Here is a 16,834-nt window from a genome sequence, read left to right as displayed (position 1 = left end):
TTAATTAACAAATGCTCTGAAAGCACATACATGTACCATTTCTATTATTAAATCTTGCAATTTGTGCTGTTTTGGCTTTGAAGACAGTCTGAAATATTTTGCGCTTTTCTTGGACGCTTACTTATCACTGTACTTTTTCGAAAGACTTAATTCTGTATGCGTCCTACTTGATGCTTTGCATCAATTTTACTTGTTTTCATTTAAGTGATGAGTTTTACCTATGGTTCGTTTGATATCACGTGTCAAGATATATGCGGATAGAGCGGGTATTTCTAATTATAAACATAAATACTCGGATCGACCTGCACCTTCTAATAATAGCTATGGGAAGTTTTGCTACATGTAACAATGAATGTGATTCACTGTATTTAAAACAAAATTCTTTACCAGATCACGTGATAACTCTGATTGACAGATACTTTCAAATAACATTATAAATTTGATAAGGGATTTTTTGCTTTATGTTTAAATTTCCATAATTTGATGTCGCCCTTTCAGGCGATATATCGACTTGACAGACTTCTGAGAACTGTTATAGTTGGAAATGTCAAGTATTGATAAACACTGAATAATATATTTTTGTAAAAAAAAATTTAATTGAAGTAAAAAACAGGAACAATTCAACAATGTATATGCAAGCACCTTCTGCTGAACTTTTTTTTTTAAATTATTTACAACAAAAGATGAGTAAATGACAATTGATTCTCACAATCTTTGGTAATTTTTACATCATATAGTACAAATTTCCTTTTCTGCATGAATTCGTTGTTTAGTTATGCACACAAATAGCTGCATCGATTTCAGGGACATTCCATATATAAAAATAATGAAAGAAACTCTTTTTCAGTTAATAAAAATATACATGTGGTTTTGTGGATTATTTTTTTTTATGTTAAATTGTAAGATTTTGCTTAAACTTTTGCAAAAATTTAAAACTCTCATCTTCGGATTCAAAATTTATAAACATAATAAAATCATTTTCGTGAAATGAAATTGTCTTGTTGCAAGACATTAAATGAACCCCTACGGATATAAGGTTCGGGGAAATACAAGTGTTGTATACTTGTATATTTAAAGGCGAAAAAAAATATTTTCACTTTCATACTTAGATGAAAAAAAATCACATGACAACTAAAACAAACAACATACAATGTTAATTAATTAAAAGGATTCGTGAGTATCTTTGGCATTCATATAATGGTCGTTCACAGGAAGCATTAAATCACAGAATCTTTTGACCAATTTTCTCATGAAATAATCTTCAAGCTCGAAAGTAATCGGGAAATGGCTTCCATCTTCTACACGCTAATGCGTGATTCCCGGATCCATTTTAAATAGATGAAGACATAGTTGACGATCGACTATGACAAAAATGCCAAAGGCTTCTCTGTCGTCTCTGTTGAGCATTGTTATCGTACCTGAAAAATGTTCTGAGAAAAAGTCGAATGTGAGGCTTGAATTTTTTGTTCAGTATGAAGTATATTAATGGGTTCCATATCGTGGAGGTCTTGGCTATGAGGACTGAAGCTAGTGTTAGTCTCAGGGGAATGCTGTTTGCTTCACCATAAGCCGCCCAAAAGCTGACGACAGCGTACGGCGTCCATGTCAACATGAAAGCACAACACATCATAAAAGCCATCTGTACCAAAATAAAGGAAAATAGTTAATTGCGTCATGATAAAATTAACCATTAGTTTTAAAATGCACATCTTTCGTAATAAAATCATATTAAACCGAAAAATAAACCTTTTTATTAATTGCTAAACCTGTGGACAACATACAAAAATTTTAACTGAAAAGATGCCATGTATTTTTTACTCCGAGTCTTTTTAGCTCACCTGAACCGAAGGCTCAAGTGAGCTGTGTCCGGCGTCCGTCTGTCGTGTGTCGTCTGTAAACTTTTAACATTTTTCAACTTCTTCTCCAGAACCAGTGGAGCAATTTCAAACAAACTTGCCACAAAGCATTCTTGGGCGAAATGATTCAAGTTTGTTCACAGGAAGTGCCACATCCTCTTTAAAGGGAGATAATTAATAGTTCGTGAAAATTTAGTAGCATCTTTTAAAAATCTTCTTCTCAAGAACCAATGGGCCAGAACATTTGACACTTATATGAATGCTTCATTACTGTAGATTCAAATTTCTTCATATCGTGACCCTAGGGGGTAGGGCGGGACCACAACTGGGGGGTCAACGTTTTACATAGGAATATATAGGAGTTATCAAACAAAAAATCTTCTTCTCAATAACAGCATAGCCATTATTAGTCATATTAATTCAGAAGGATCCTCAGGTAGTGTAAATTCAAATTTGTTCATAACATGACCCCCACAACAAGGGGCAAGTTTAACAAAGGAATATACAGAAAATGTTCTTAAGAAATCTTCTTCTCAAGAACAACAAAGTCGTTATTAGTCATATTAATACAGAAGTATCCTCAGGTATTGTAGATTCAAGTTTGTCCATATTATGACCCTTGGGGGATGAGATGGCCACAATAGGGGGGTCAACGTTCTACATAGGAATGTATAGGAAATATCTTTAAAAATCTTTTTCTCAAGAACAGCAAAGCCATTACTTAATTTAGTCCTATTAATACAGACGCATCCTCAGATAGTGTAGATTCAAATTTGTTCAGATCCTGACCCCCGAGAGTAGGGCAGGGCCACAACAGGGGAGCAAAGTTTTAAAAAAAAATATGTAGGAAGAATCTTTTAAGAACAACAAAGTCATTATTAGTCATATTGATGTAGAAACATCCCCAGGTAACGTAAATGCAGATTTGTTCAAATCATGACCCCCGGGTTATGGCGGGGTCAAAACAGGGGGTCAAAGTTTTACATTGGAATACATCTATCTAGGGAAAATCTTTTTAAAAAATCTTCTTCTGAAGAACAGCAAACCTTTATTATTAATGAAGTAACATCCTCAGGAAGTGTCGATGCACGTTCGTACAAATCAAGACCCCCAGGGGATAGGGCGGTGCCACATTAGGGGGTCAAAGTTTTACATAGGAAAATGTAGGAAAAATCTTTTAAAAATCTTCTTTTCAAGAACAGCAAAGCCATTATGAGATATATTAATATAGAAGCATCCTCAGGTAGTGTAGTTTCAAGATTGTTCAAATCATGACCCCTGGGGTAGGGTGGGGCCAAAATAGGGAATCAAATTTATTCATAGGAAGTCTAGGAAATATCTTTAAAATTGATATTCTTTTCAAGAACAGCAAAGCCATGATCAGACATATATGGAATAATCTTCAGGTAGTGTATACTGACATTTGTTAAAATCATGACCCCTGGGTGAAGGATGGGGCAGAAATGGGGGATCAAAGTTTAACATAGGAATATATAGTAGACGTGTTTAAAAATCTTTTCCATCGGAACAGCAAAGCCATGATTAGTCATATATAGAAGGAAGCATCCTCACTTAGTGTGGATTTAGGTTTGTTCAAATCATGACCCCTGAGAAAAGGTTGGGACCACGTTTGGCAATCAACGTTTTACATAGGAATGCATATGAAAACAAGAAGTCTGTAAGCCAATGCTCACTAGTAATACCCCCGCTTTGATGTGAATGTACACAAGTTCATTATGGACAGACACAAGGATGAACAAGAAGTTGACATCAGAATCATACAAAAATGAATCCCACCATATTGCAGGCCTAAACAAATAGTGTGCTAAAATTTCAAGCATCTGCAATTAGAAGTTGCTGAGAAAACTGCGACCAAAATTTGTTCTGCATGGTACGGACAGACGCACGGTTGAACAGGAAGTTGACACCGGATTCGTACAAAAATTAATCCCACCACATGGCATGCTTCAACAAAGTGTGTGCTAAAATTTCAAGCATCTGCAATGAGTAGTTGCTGAGAAAACTGTGACGAAAATTTTGTTACGGACAGACAGACAGACAGACACACAGACAGACGGACAGACAGACAGACACACACACAAGGGTAAAACAGTATACCCCCCTCTCCTTCGGAGCGGGGGTATAAAAAAATTTAAAAGTCTTCTTTTCAACAACAGCAAATTCATTCTTGATTAGTCATATTTAAATGGAACATCATCGGGTAGAGTAGTTTGAAGTTTGTTCAAATCATGAATCCCTGGGGTAGGGTGGGGCCATAAAAGATGATCAAAGTTTTACATAAGAATATTCAGGAAAAAGATTCTGCTGATGAAGAACAGAACTTCCATAGTTACACAGGTGAGTATTGTGGCCCACGGGCCACTTTTTTTCTTACTTATATATATTTTCAGGAGTAGCTTCTCCTTGCTGATAAGATTGAAAATTGACATTCAAAGCTTATACACTCTATTCCTGTTCCTAAAATCAAGCAAATCTTGCGTTACTAACTATGAATTGTGATCATGTATGCTCAATATATAACAATATGTTTTTAAAAATATTTAACAGTGAAAAAATCTGACTAATTTTCTACCAATAAATGATTTAAGCTTTTGTTAAACCTAAGTGGGTTTTTTAAATTAAAACAATACAATATAAAGGCCACGACAATATACCTTTCCCTTACCTGGTCCCATCATACCTTTTCTCTGCTTTACCGGTAATTATACGTACTTTCAGGAGTTGTATTAATTTTCCTTTTGAATACCAATTACACTGTACATTTTGCAAATAAAATGTAATTACGATTTGCTACTAAACACCCTCTTATTTTCAGATGACAGTTTGTCATATTCCCCCGCGCTTCTTCCCTCCCCCGCTCCAGGAGCTCCTTGCTGTCGGTGATAGATGTTTTGACCTTCAAACTATGTAATTCAAGAAATGCTTTGCTTTAATTCGTCCAGGGATGATTAACCAATTTCTTTAAAACCATTTTTCCATGAAGAGTACTTCAAATTCAGATACATATATGTACTGAGTTTTAGCAAATTGTGGAATGTTTATGTCAGCGAATTGAAATATAAGAAAAACCCTGATTCTATACATGTTAAAGGAGTTCATATTCCTCAAGGACTTTTATAAATTATCGTGCTTGGGAAGATTTCTCAAACAAGAGTTACAGCAGAAAACCGTCTAAAATGTCAAAGTGAATTTTAAAAATGTCATGGAATCTAAATAACAATCCTGAATCCTACAGCAAATAAATTTCAGTTGTATATGGATGATGCTAAGTTACAAATTATAGCATAGTTCTGACACTCTGTTGGAGCTCTAATCACAGGCACTTGTTTCTGTAATAAAAGTTCACCACCAAAGTGTAATAAAAACTCAGATATCTAAGTCCAAATTACATGAAGAACGATTTGTTGTACACGTCTCGGGCAGAATATGTGTTTATTTTTTAATTGGCTAAAAAGTTGTTTATGAAATTACATCGGAAAAAATAAGTTAGCTTTAAACGAAGCCTTAGTCTCATGATATGTTTTGTTTAACAACATTATATCTACTTTTTGAAATATTTGAACCTTTAGATTGAAATTTCTATTATTTATCATTATTTTAATTTTCTGTATTCTGTCCGAGACTGGTCTAGAGTATATCATGTTGGGAAATGAGTTTTCGAGTTCTGTTTACACAGAAAAAAAGATAAGAAATGCAAGCATGCGTTACAGTTTTTAGATAAATTATAGCAGTAGAGAATGGTAACAACCACATTTCCACTGTGTTTACTGATGATTCAATTTTCGGGAGAGTCGCACTCCATGAAATTCTTGTGTTAATTTCAGAATATCGGGGAATAAACTTTTAATTCTTTAGGCTATTTTCTTGGGGGAGGGGGGTGTTAATCTAAACATCATAAAGATGTTTCATAACACATTTTTCAAGCTCAAAATTTTTAAATCTTTTTTTAAATTAATTTTCAATTCATTTCCTTTCCATAATAGTAAAACTTTGACCCCTTATGCACAGCTCTATCTCAGGGTCTATGAATTAAAAATAGTTTTAAAGATTTTTTTTATTTCTTTCTGGTCCAGTGGTTCTTAAGAAGATTCTTAAATGACTTCACTGTTTTTTTTTTCATTATCTATTACTTATATACCCTAAAGAAAGGTCCAGCTAAAGGTTGCTCTTTTTAACAAACGTGAATTCTATTCTTCAAAGAATGAGTGTGGTCAAAATTCGTTAACTGGTCCTGGAGATGAGATGTAAAGATAGGAAAGGATGATGTCTGATATGCACACACATACAGACGGGCAAACACTGGAAAACTTCGATCTGAAATGTTTACTTGAACCTATTGTTCAGGTGTGCTAAAAACACTGGATTTTCAAAATGTAAACAATTTCATTTGATTGTATATATTCAATTACAAACATCCTTAAACAACTAACCTTGATAAGATATTCCTCTCTTTTCCGAATGTTGTCTCCCGTTTTGCTGCGCACTGTTCGGAATGCTCTGCAATGTCTACGAAGATACAGGTACACTCCTCCATAACAGCACTTCATTACGATGACTGGGAACACTATGCATAAAATCAACATCAAGGTCACAAAACCTTTGTTGGCTGTCCACTTTAGCGTACAGGAAGTTCCATACGGCTCCACTCCGTATTGGCCCCATCCTAACAAAGGAAGTGATGCCCAGAGGCATGCGTACACGTAACTTCCAATGATGAAGAAATTTGTGTATTTTGAGAGAGAAGAAGCTGAAAATAAAATAAATGATATACGTTTTTTTATTTTTTTTTTTTACTTATTAAATCGAGTTTTTTTTTTTTAATATTTTACATACAATTGTATATTTGCTTATTCATGGGTTAATATTTGGCTTCTGGAGGAGATAGAAAACAATTTGTGAAAGCGATGAAACTGCTTAAAGCTCTATACATGAACGATCCTTTTTTCACTGAAAGCAATTTAGCATATTGGTATTATATAGCAATAAATATGCCTTTCGCAACTATCGAGACCGCCTGAAAGACTGCCTTTGTTTAGCTTCGGTAACCGCAAAGTTTCCGTCTAATCATTGTAGAGTGCACAACTTGCAAAAACATCCAAAAACTGAAAATTTAATGCTAAGACAATGTGATATAAGTTTATAGCAGGTGATGTCCTGAAGAATTGATGTCGTTTACTATACTACAAAAGATCATTACAGAAAGCATCAAGGGAGACTCATTCTTACACACAAGGATGCCAGAAGCTAACTAGACTGCATAAATATAGCTGCATTCCTGGAACTTCCAATGTTTAATTTCTTTATTTATTTGAAAAATATCTTCAGATTAATAAATTGAACGGACATGAAAATTCTTGATATTTAATGCAAATGGCATTCTTCTAATCTCGTAAATATGTCATGTGTTTGACTTGCTTGCACTTTATACATCAATAAACGCAAACAGAGTTAAACAACACTGGTGTTTTGGATTTTATTTCCTACATTTCTATTCTAGTTTTCTTAATTAAAGTTTTAATGTCTTTTATCAATACACTGCAGATTTCCCACTTTTCTTAAATATCAAGGATAGTTCATGAAAGTGCAAAAATGTACGACAATCAAACACACCCGAAATCCGTAGTTTTGATGATAAAAGAGGAATAACATCGGGACGGACAACCTCGGAATAGACATTTTTTTCCGAACTTGCGCACCCTTTTACGTTTAAGCTATCATCCTCGGATTTTTTAAATGGTGGAGTTTTTGTTTCTAAATTCATATATATAAAATTTTAAAAAAGCAACATTTTCTGCTAGTTTTTGAGATAATAGGCAAAGATAAAAAATCCATGGGAAAACATGCATGTACCTAAAATTACCCCATGAAAAAAACCCACAAAATCCCATGGGGTTTAAAATTTTCCACATAGAATTCAGTTTGAGGTGTTCCTTGTATTGTCACGTGGGGTTATCCCCCTCGTTTTTTTATCAAGGGGTTAAAAGCCCACATATCGATATTCATTTTCTCCAAGATAATTCCTAAAGACTGTCTTTTTTTTAAATGCATCATCTTCTCTGTCTTTTTATAATAGTAAGTCGTTATTACAAATACATATTTTCATTTATTTGTGTATCTATTTCTTATTTTTTTGCAAATGGGCTTCAAAAAGTTTCATATGAAACAGGCATCTCCCACATTGGTCATTCATCATAAATATCAGTCTATGACATTTAATCCAATATACAAGTAGGCAGTTCTTAAAATAAAAAGAAATGATACAAGGAATACAGGCATAACATGTTCAACAGAAACCATGGCACAGTATCTAAATAACTTCTCTTCTATTCTGAGATGAAAATATTTAAACTTTTTAAAATCATTTCTAGCTGCTGGCAAAACAAAGGACTATATGCGGTAAAAGCATATTTTTGCCCACATAAAAACCAAATTTTGAAAATATCTAAAAATGTAAACAATTGTATATTATACTTTATGAAAAAATCTTAATTAACAAAAAATTTCATAATTTTTAAGTAGATTATCGACAAGTCTTTTTTCTGTGATGTCACAAACTATTTGGATTTTCCGTTATTTTCAAGAAGGGGGCAAAATGAACAAAATGTGTTTAATTCTGAGTATAGAATTAACTAAGCGTAAGTTTGCCCCAGAACAATATTCACATATTTCATTGTTATTCTGATTCTAAACATTATTATGATATTAAAAGATTGGGATGGGCAGGTCATAAATTCATATATTCTCTGTGTGGGTAAGGCTTTCGTTTCGGGATGTTATCTTAAGAAGACTTTAAGCTTTTGCAATGCAATTTTATACCACAACAAGAAGACCCCGATTGATTTTGAGGTCAAAAGTCAAGGTCATACATTCTGTTTGTGTGTTACGTTTTCGTTTCCGGGTGTTATCTCAAGAGCTTTTGCGATGAAACTTTATACCACAACTCCCTGTGGCTTAAAGAAGGTCATAAATTCATAATTCTCTCTGTGTGTTACACTTTCGTTTCGTGATGATATCTCAAGAAGCCTTTGAGCTTTTACAATTGCAATTTCACAACTCCCCATGGCCTAAAGAAGACCCCTATTGATTTTGAGGTCAAAAGGTCAGAGGTCAAGGTTATAAATTCATACATTATCTCTGTGTGTAACACTATTGTTTCCGGCGACATCTTTAAAAGTCTTTAAGCTTTTATTTGCAATGAAATTATATATCACAACTCCTTATTGCCAAAAGAAGACGCCTTTTGATTTTGAGGTCAAAAGGTCAAAGGTAATAAATTCATACACTCATACATTGCAAATAACATTTTCCAGATGTTGACTTCAGGTATGTTATTCGTGATATAAGTTATATCAAGAATTTTTTGAGAAGTATATTTTAGATAACTACCCATATAGCATGACTCAAACTTACAAAGAAAAGTGGGGCTCAGTGTGCATTTTACTATTACAGTAACTTGACCTTTTTGCTCTTTAATCGTAACTTCTAGGTTAATCACGTTAACCTTAATCATATTTTACCAAATATCATTCATCATTTTTAAATACATATTCTTCTTTTGTCAGTCTGTTTAGTGAATGTGTAAAATTTGTTTTGAAAATATTAATTGAAACCTGTATTTAATATTCCTAGCATATAATAACGAAAAAAATTCAACGAGTAAAAAAAGTATATATATTGGGCTAAAGTTCCAAGATATTAAATCAAAGAAATGTGTAGATTTGAAGAGTTTTCTTCTAAATATCCTTCCACTACAAGAAATAATCCCCCATATATCTTGTTTCTCTACAATTTTGAGAGCAGTCTTTATATTTAATATTGTATGATTTGCATTTTTTAATTCAAATATGTCATAAGAATTGAATTGTAATCAGTAATTTTGAAGTTAGAGGTTCTGACCAAACTTTTCTCAAAAGCTGACGAGTGACATACCTTAAGTTTTCTTTGATAAAATTTAATACAACTCCCTATGGCATAAAGAACCCTATCAATTTTGAGATCAAAAGATCAGAGGTCAAGGTAAAAAATTTCTGCATTCTGTCTGTGTAACATTTTTTTCCAAACTATATCTTAAAATGTTTATTTTAGATTTTGCAGTGAAACTTTATATCACAACTCCCCATAGCCTTAAAAAACATTGATTTTGAGGTCCAAATGTTAAGGTCAGCAATACATATAGTATTCAGATAATAATTTTAGTTTTTCTGCAAGCCTTTTGTCACGAATTTCTTTAACTTTAAATACTCCTAATTTAAAGCCAAAAGATAAAAGGTATAAAGACTCATATTGACTTTAAGGCCCACCTGACTTTTATTTGATTTTATATAGATATGAACCACATTGTCAAAAACAAATTTTCTAATTTTTTAAGGATTTCTGTGAATTTTCACCCCAGGGCAGAGATGCCTGTAAAAAATCTACATGAATTACAAATTATTCATTAGATCACAACCTATCAAAATATCATATATTCAATTAGGGACAGTCCTGCCCTAAAGGACCTCTAGTCCAAAATTTCATGCAAAAATCGATGCTTAAATAAACTGGAAAAAATGTTGTTTAAGCCAATTTTGAAGGTTAGTCTTAAAATTACAAGCAATCAATTTCGGGGACATTGATATTGAAATGTGACTTCTTCCGGAAAATTGTTCTTTCCTATAAGTCCTTTCCTATAAGTCAACTCTTTTGAAATTACGAACTGGTCCAAATTTGAGCGATTTTATACCTCAACGGTTTCAGAAATGAAGATATGACTCGTAGTTTCAAAAATGAAAGTAATTAAGATTTTTAACCAAAACCTCGAAGCATCGTAATTTACTATTAAACACCCATTAACAGTCAGTGTAAGCAACCTCACGAAGTTTTGATAGGGAGAGAGATAGGCGGAGAAATATTTAGACAAGAGGGATCTTTATGCGATCGATACTAAAATTCATCTTAGGCGATTTTACTCCATGCACAGGTCCAGAATTCCAGTGGGAAAATCGGTTTGATGAATTCGATTGATGAATGTTTTAGTATTTGATATTTGAGACTTTTTTCCAAATTAAATGATATGAAGATAAAATAACATTGTAAATTTAAATGATTTCTGTTAAAAGATCGGAGAAAACGAATAAATTCGGCCCCTAGTCCGGATTTTAACTGACGTTAGAGAAGCTTAAATGATCTCAATTTACTATGTGATGTACGTCTTAGCTTCAAAATTTTGCACACATTAAAGAACAGACAGTAAGCTCAGATGATTTTTATATCTTAATAAAGGGCTAAAAGCTTGCTTTGAATGAGAAATTTACCGGAAAAACTTGATTCATCATTCTCAAGGGACGGGGGTTTTTTTATCCATAAAAGAGAAATATATATTCATAAGATATTCATAAGATCATGTTGCATCATCTGAAAACGCATGTACATGTTTGATCAGAGTCGACATTTAAGGTCGTCTGATTTCTTTTCTCAAGGACGTTATCATCTGTTAATTAAGTTATGACAAAAACTATGATTGCTTTTATAAAGAATCTCCATAATTAATCAAGGGGAAGGAGTCATCATGTCGTCAACTCTCCCGCAAGAATACAATGAATAATATCTGTCTTTCCTGTTTTCTTTTGTCTTCCATTCAATAATTTACTCATTTTCTCCCCCTTATTTACCGTTGTACTGCAATGACTTCCATACCCTAGTTATCACCGATTCTACGTACTATTGTCTCATAGCAAAGTGGCAAATTCTAAAAGTATATTCTTCTAGGCACAATATAAAACAGGTTCGTAAAACGCAGGGGATGTGGGTAGGGGTAAGGGTGACCCACAAAATCCACAAACATTGGTCCCCCACAAACAATGATGATTCCACAGTAAACCGGCGACATACATATAATTTTTTCCGTCAAGCACACATCCATTTGTGTCCCCATTTGACACCAGAAAAGGAAATGTTTTTGGTATTTCTAAAATAAAGTTATGAAAGGGATCAGTCAGTTTAATTTCTCAATCCCTTCAAAATACAGTGAAACTAGCCATCTTGTTTACATAGAGCCGTGATATCAGCTGAGTCTCGGGACTTCCCACATAGTGTCGGTTAAGGTCGACAATTACCATCATATAAACCACACCTCTCGTAAATGAAGTAACACACACCTACATCACTACAGTGACGAATTATATGTACCATGCTTATGTAACTAAGAGTAAGGGCCTTCTTTTCTTAGTAAGCATCCCTGAATCGATTTATAATTTGTGTATACTATCGTCAAGAAAGGTGAAGGTATGCTAAGAGAATTGACACATTAACATTCAAAATTTCATTCAATGTACATTGTAAACTGATAATTGCCATAATGCCTCTAAGGTTATGTAACAAATAAAATAATGGAGAAGTACTCCAAAATCAGCCCCTTTCTTCTGACTCTGTTTCTGAAACATTAATTGAGCTGGTCAAGCTTGAGCTGACCATAACAAATTTATTTGAATAATAAAAAAAAATATCTAAAGTATTTACAAAGTAATAAATTCAACTACTTGAAATTAAATTTGAATTTCATTCATCATGTTTAGTTTTGAAGGGGTGGGATGCATGTTTATGAAAATAGTTGCCAAGTTTGTATTTTTTTTTTTTTTGAAAAACCTCCAAAGGTAATGGTAATACATTACTTTGCTAAAGTAATGGTAATGTAATGCTTTACTTTAAGAAATTAAAGTAATGGTAATGGTCATTTAATGCCCAAATTCTTGAAGTAAAGGTAATGTAATGCATTACTTTATAATGTAATTTGCCACAAGCCTGTTTATGGAGACATGGATGTATACTTACATTTGCTGGATTTGCACACATGGATATATCTGGAGAAACTCATCAAGGCTAGAGTAGATATGCTGACCACCCCACAAAAAAATCCCAGACACCCATAGGCACTGCATCCTAAAATACACAATAGACACATTCGTTGAACAAAAGAAATAATGGGTATTGATTTTTGTTTTGTTTTGTTTTGTTTTGTTGTTTTCTTTTTTTTGGGGGGGGGGGGGTTGGCTAAATTTAAAAGGTCCTCGACTGTCAAATGTCTATAATTTCAATTTTTCTTGTTCTCACTTTAATATCTTGGAATGCAATTTAACTTTTATATAGTTTCCCAACAGAAAACAATGTCCTGTAACTGTTATTCTCATGAATCAGCGTGATCAATTTTTAATTATCTTTGAGAAACTGTTATTTCTTTCCCTTAAATGTTTTAATAGAAAAAGTAAATAAAATTCTAAATTCATCTTTTCAGTGGAAAATGTAGTTGTCAGTAAATGGTATAAGAAATATCAATCCTTTTAACATTGTTATATAGAGAATGTAATGAGTCTACATTTATTCCTACTGTAGTTAACGAATAGAACTCAATTCCACTCGAAATTGGAAATTTACAGTCAATATCAAAATTCAAATCTAAAATTAGTACTAAAAAATCTGCTCCACAATCACACTTTAATTACGGTAACAGACGACTAAATGTTCTTCAAACCAGACTACGGCACAATTGTGTATTGCATAACGACCATTATAGATGCAATTTAATATCAAGTCCTTTATGCTCGTGTGGTAAAGTAGAGGATATCATTATTTTTTTGTAGGTGCAAAGTATGTGAAAGCCAGAAAAAAATTTTTAAATAAATTTTTTACAATTTGACAAATCCACATTCTAGATACACATGTCTTATTATTGGGGGGTGGGGGAGTGGGGTGGGGGGGGTGGGGGGGGGGGTAGATTCATTGAATGCTGCAGAGAATGAACGTCTCTTTTCTTTTGTTCAAACATTTATCAAACATTCTGGTAGATTTCCTTGTTAGCATTAATTAATATATCAGTATATGTACAAAATTATTTCTATCTATATATGTATCTGCAAAATGCATTGATTTGTAAACTTTTGTAAATATTGTATACTTTAAAAACTTTATGTTTAGCTGAGACAATTTTAATGTGTAATAATTTACATGTAGGGAGAGGGCGTAATAAGTTTTCAGAACTTGCGCTCAATCCCTTTGTAATTATAAATTACAATTAAATATGTTCAAATCAGAGAATATAACGAGCTCTTTGATTAAAAAAAAATGTGTTTGTGAAACACTGATGCCCCCGTATGGCAACTTATAGTGAAGATTTAACTTTTTCCAAATGCAAATCAAATATGTTGGTACCCAAAGTAAGGTCTTGTCTCGAGGAATATACCTGTGAAATATGAAAGCCCTAGCAGCAACCATTAAAAAGATATGGAAAAAGATAAAGTTTTTCAAAAGTAAGTCAAACATCAAGGTCAAGTGGTCAGAATTAATGGTGCCCAAGGAAAGGCTTTCTCGCAAGAATAACACATGTGAAATATGAGGCCCTAGTGCCAACCGTTCAAAAATTATGGCCAAGGTTAAAGTTTTTTTCAAAAGTAGGTCAAACTCCAAGAACAAAGGGTCGAAAGTGTTGATATCCAAAGTAAGGTCTTGTCACAAGGATTACAGATGTGTAGTATGAAAGCCCCAGCACCAACTGTTGGAAAGTAATGACCACGGTTAAAGTTTTCTAAAAGTAGGTCAAACTCCAAGGTCAATGGGCTATAATTGTTGGTATCCAAAGGAAGGTCTTGTGACAAGGAATACACATGTCAAGTATGAACGCCCTAGCACCAACTGTTCCAAAAGTTATGGCCAAGGTTAAATTTTCAAACAGTATGTCAAACTCCAAGGTCAAGGTCAAAGTTGTTGGTATCCAAAGGAAGGTCTTGTCAAAAGGAATACATATGTAAAGTATGAAAGCCCAAGACCAACTTTTCAAAATTATGGCCAAAGTTAAAGTTTTTCAAAAGTAGGTCAAATTCCTAGGTCAAGGTCAAAGGGTCAAAGTTGTTGATATCCAAAGGAAGGATTTGGCATAAGGATTACACATGTGAAGTATGAAAGCCCTGGCTCCAACTGTTCAAAAGTAATGGCCAAAGTTAAAGTTGATTAAAATTTTGCAAAACTTTGTCAAACTCCAAGGTCAAGGTCAAATATGATGGTTCCCAAAGAAAGGTCTTGTCACAGGAAATAAATATGTAAAATATGAAAAGCCATAATTCCAACCAATCAAAAGTTATGGGCAAGATTAATGTTTTGCGGACAAACAGACAGACTGACGGACAGGGCAAAAAATATATGCCCCCGAATCTTCGATTACGGGGGCATAAAAAGGAATTAATAAAATTGTTTACCTCCTGTACCAAATTTCCATCGATGAAAAAAGGAGGAGGATATTCCGAAAGGAAGCCCCACAACAGAGAGAATTAAATCACTAACAGCGAGGTTCACTATGAAGTAATCGGCAGGAACAAGACTGTTACGTTTTCGTACACAAACAATGATGACGAAAAAATTCAGGACAAAGGATACTACCGCTGAAAGAAATAAAAAATTATATTGTTATTTTAAAAGTACTCAAATTTTTATGCGCTTAACCCAATATTCATTGTAATATCCCACGAGAGACATATTACTAGAGGAAATGTGCCAAGTGAATACGAATTTGATACCATTCTAACAGATGGGTAATTATCATTTTAGAGAAAGATTTTTTTTTTCCAAAGTCTGAACACACGGAACAAACTTTTAAGTTTAATTATCATCAATTTTATAATTATTATTTCAAACTCTGGAGTTTAAATCTGCTGTTGTCTCGAATTTTTTACAAGGATAAACAGTAGTTTTATTTGGTCTGTGATACAATATTATCAACAATGAATGTTATAAAATGCTTTTCATTTCCTCTTAATTCTTATGTCATTTTTTTTATTTCATCGTAATCACCGGATCGGAAAATCATAATAACAACAAAAAATAAAATATAAATAAAGCCTAGCAAAAAAGAAAACAAGTATTTCTTTTAAAGGAATGATCGGCATAGGTCTTAAATGTCTAGAAATAAGTTTGTAGAGTTTTCTTTTTATTTAACTTCGTTCTTCAGGGGAAGTGTACTTGCAAATGAAATTCTTACGAATGTAAAGAAAAATGTATGTTTATTCACTGATTGGACGTCTGCATCTCAAGGTAAATGCATCAAAAACATGTTCGTTAGTACTTAAATAAATACTTAACCCTAAATTTACATAGATTCAAAGAACGATAAAAAAAAACAATGAAATACAAATATTTAACACGTGATTTTTTTTAACAAAAGGGAAAACCATAAGATCATTGTGATCAGTAAAAATACAACTCAAATGGTAAATGTCTAAAATCTATCAGCTTCCGGGGTTTCTCCCTGAACCCATATAGGAGGGAGATTCAAGCGCCCACATCAAATGGGCATTTTAGAAGAATTCCAAAAGGTGTAAACGGACATTTTAGCGGAAGATTTATAGGGTATTTTAGCGGAAGAAATCGCAACCCATAAGAATTCAAGGGACTTTTAGTGGATATTTTTCACCGGTGAATAAAGGGAAGGATTGTCATTTGTGACGGGTTTCGATACAGAATTTTGATACAGAGACATGCTGAGGTATAAATAGTGAAAAAATATTATATTTAGAAATTAACTTCACAAATTATAATGAACGTTATCTTTCTCAAAATCCCTCTTCTACCTCCCCGTTTGTATGCAGGGCGCACCAGAGACAGTCTGGATAACGGAAGAGGAATATATATAGAGAGGAATGAATATCCACATCATATTAAAATTTCCGCTAAAATGTCCACATATTTTCCGCTAAAACCTCCACTTTTTCCGCTAAAACTAAAAGTAGTCATATTGCAGAATTTATTTGATAAAATAAAATATGTCAGAAAGGACACAACACTGAATGGCCCATAGCCGAAAGAAACTTATAATTTCTCATATCAACAAGGCCTTCATTTCTAAATACAAGATAGGTATCAGAAAAAGAAAATTTATTTTTGAAACAAATTTGGGGTTACAATGACAAGTTTTATTCACACGTTGACTTGAACAT

At 33.2% G+C, this 16,834-nt stretch overlaps 1 protein-coding gene and 1 long non-coding RNA gene across 2 annotated transcripts in view; one reads left to right on the top strand and one right to left on the bottom strand.

Moving 5' to 3' along the window:
• The window catches only part of LOC133171528 (uncharacterized), a 213,946-nt gene that overhangs the window by 47,506 nt on the left and 149,606 nt on the right, over positions 1-16,834 (top strand). The gene's annotated exons all lie outside the window — the stretch shown is intronic.
• On the bottom strand, positions 947-15,236 carry LOC133206020 (opsin-VA-like). Its single transcript, XM_061341925.1, has 5 exons — positions 15,101-15,236; positions 12,687-12,794; positions 6,475-6,624; positions 6,308-6,383; positions 947-1,639 (listed from the first exon to the last, which is right to left on the bottom strand). The coding sequence occupies exons 1-5, from the start codon at positions 15,118-15,120 to the stop codon at positions 1,331-1,333; spliced, it is 663 nt and encodes a 220-aa protein (XP_061197909.1). The 5' UTR covers positions 15,121-15,236; the 3' UTR covers positions 947-1,330.

Source organism: Saccostrea echinata, unplaced genomic scaffold (assembly GCF_033153115.1).
Source record: "Saccostrea echinata isolate AGI-Se365-2 ecotype Australia unplaced genomic scaffold, CSIRO_AGI_Sech_v1 ptg000054l, whole genome shotgun sequence".
Classification (NCBI taxonomy): Eukaryota; Metazoa; Mollusca; class Bivalvia; order Ostreida; family Ostreidae; genus Saccostrea; species Saccostrea echinata.
This window is presented reverse-complemented; position numbering and strand designations above follow the sequence as displayed.

Bases quoted from the DNA above. Each gene is read 5' to 3' on its own strand.
- LOC133206020 (XM_061341925.1), bottom strand. From the start codon at position 15,120: ATGGAAATTTGGTACAGGAG. The intron at 12,795-15,100 runs GTAAACAATTTT...TGTGTATTTTAG, and splicing joins ATGGAAATTTGGTACAGGAG to GATGCAGTGCCTATGGGTGT. The intron at 1,640-6,307 runs GTTAGTTGTTTA...ATTTTGGTACAG, and splicing joins GAGAGGAATATCTTATCAAG to ATGGCTTTTATGATGTGTTG.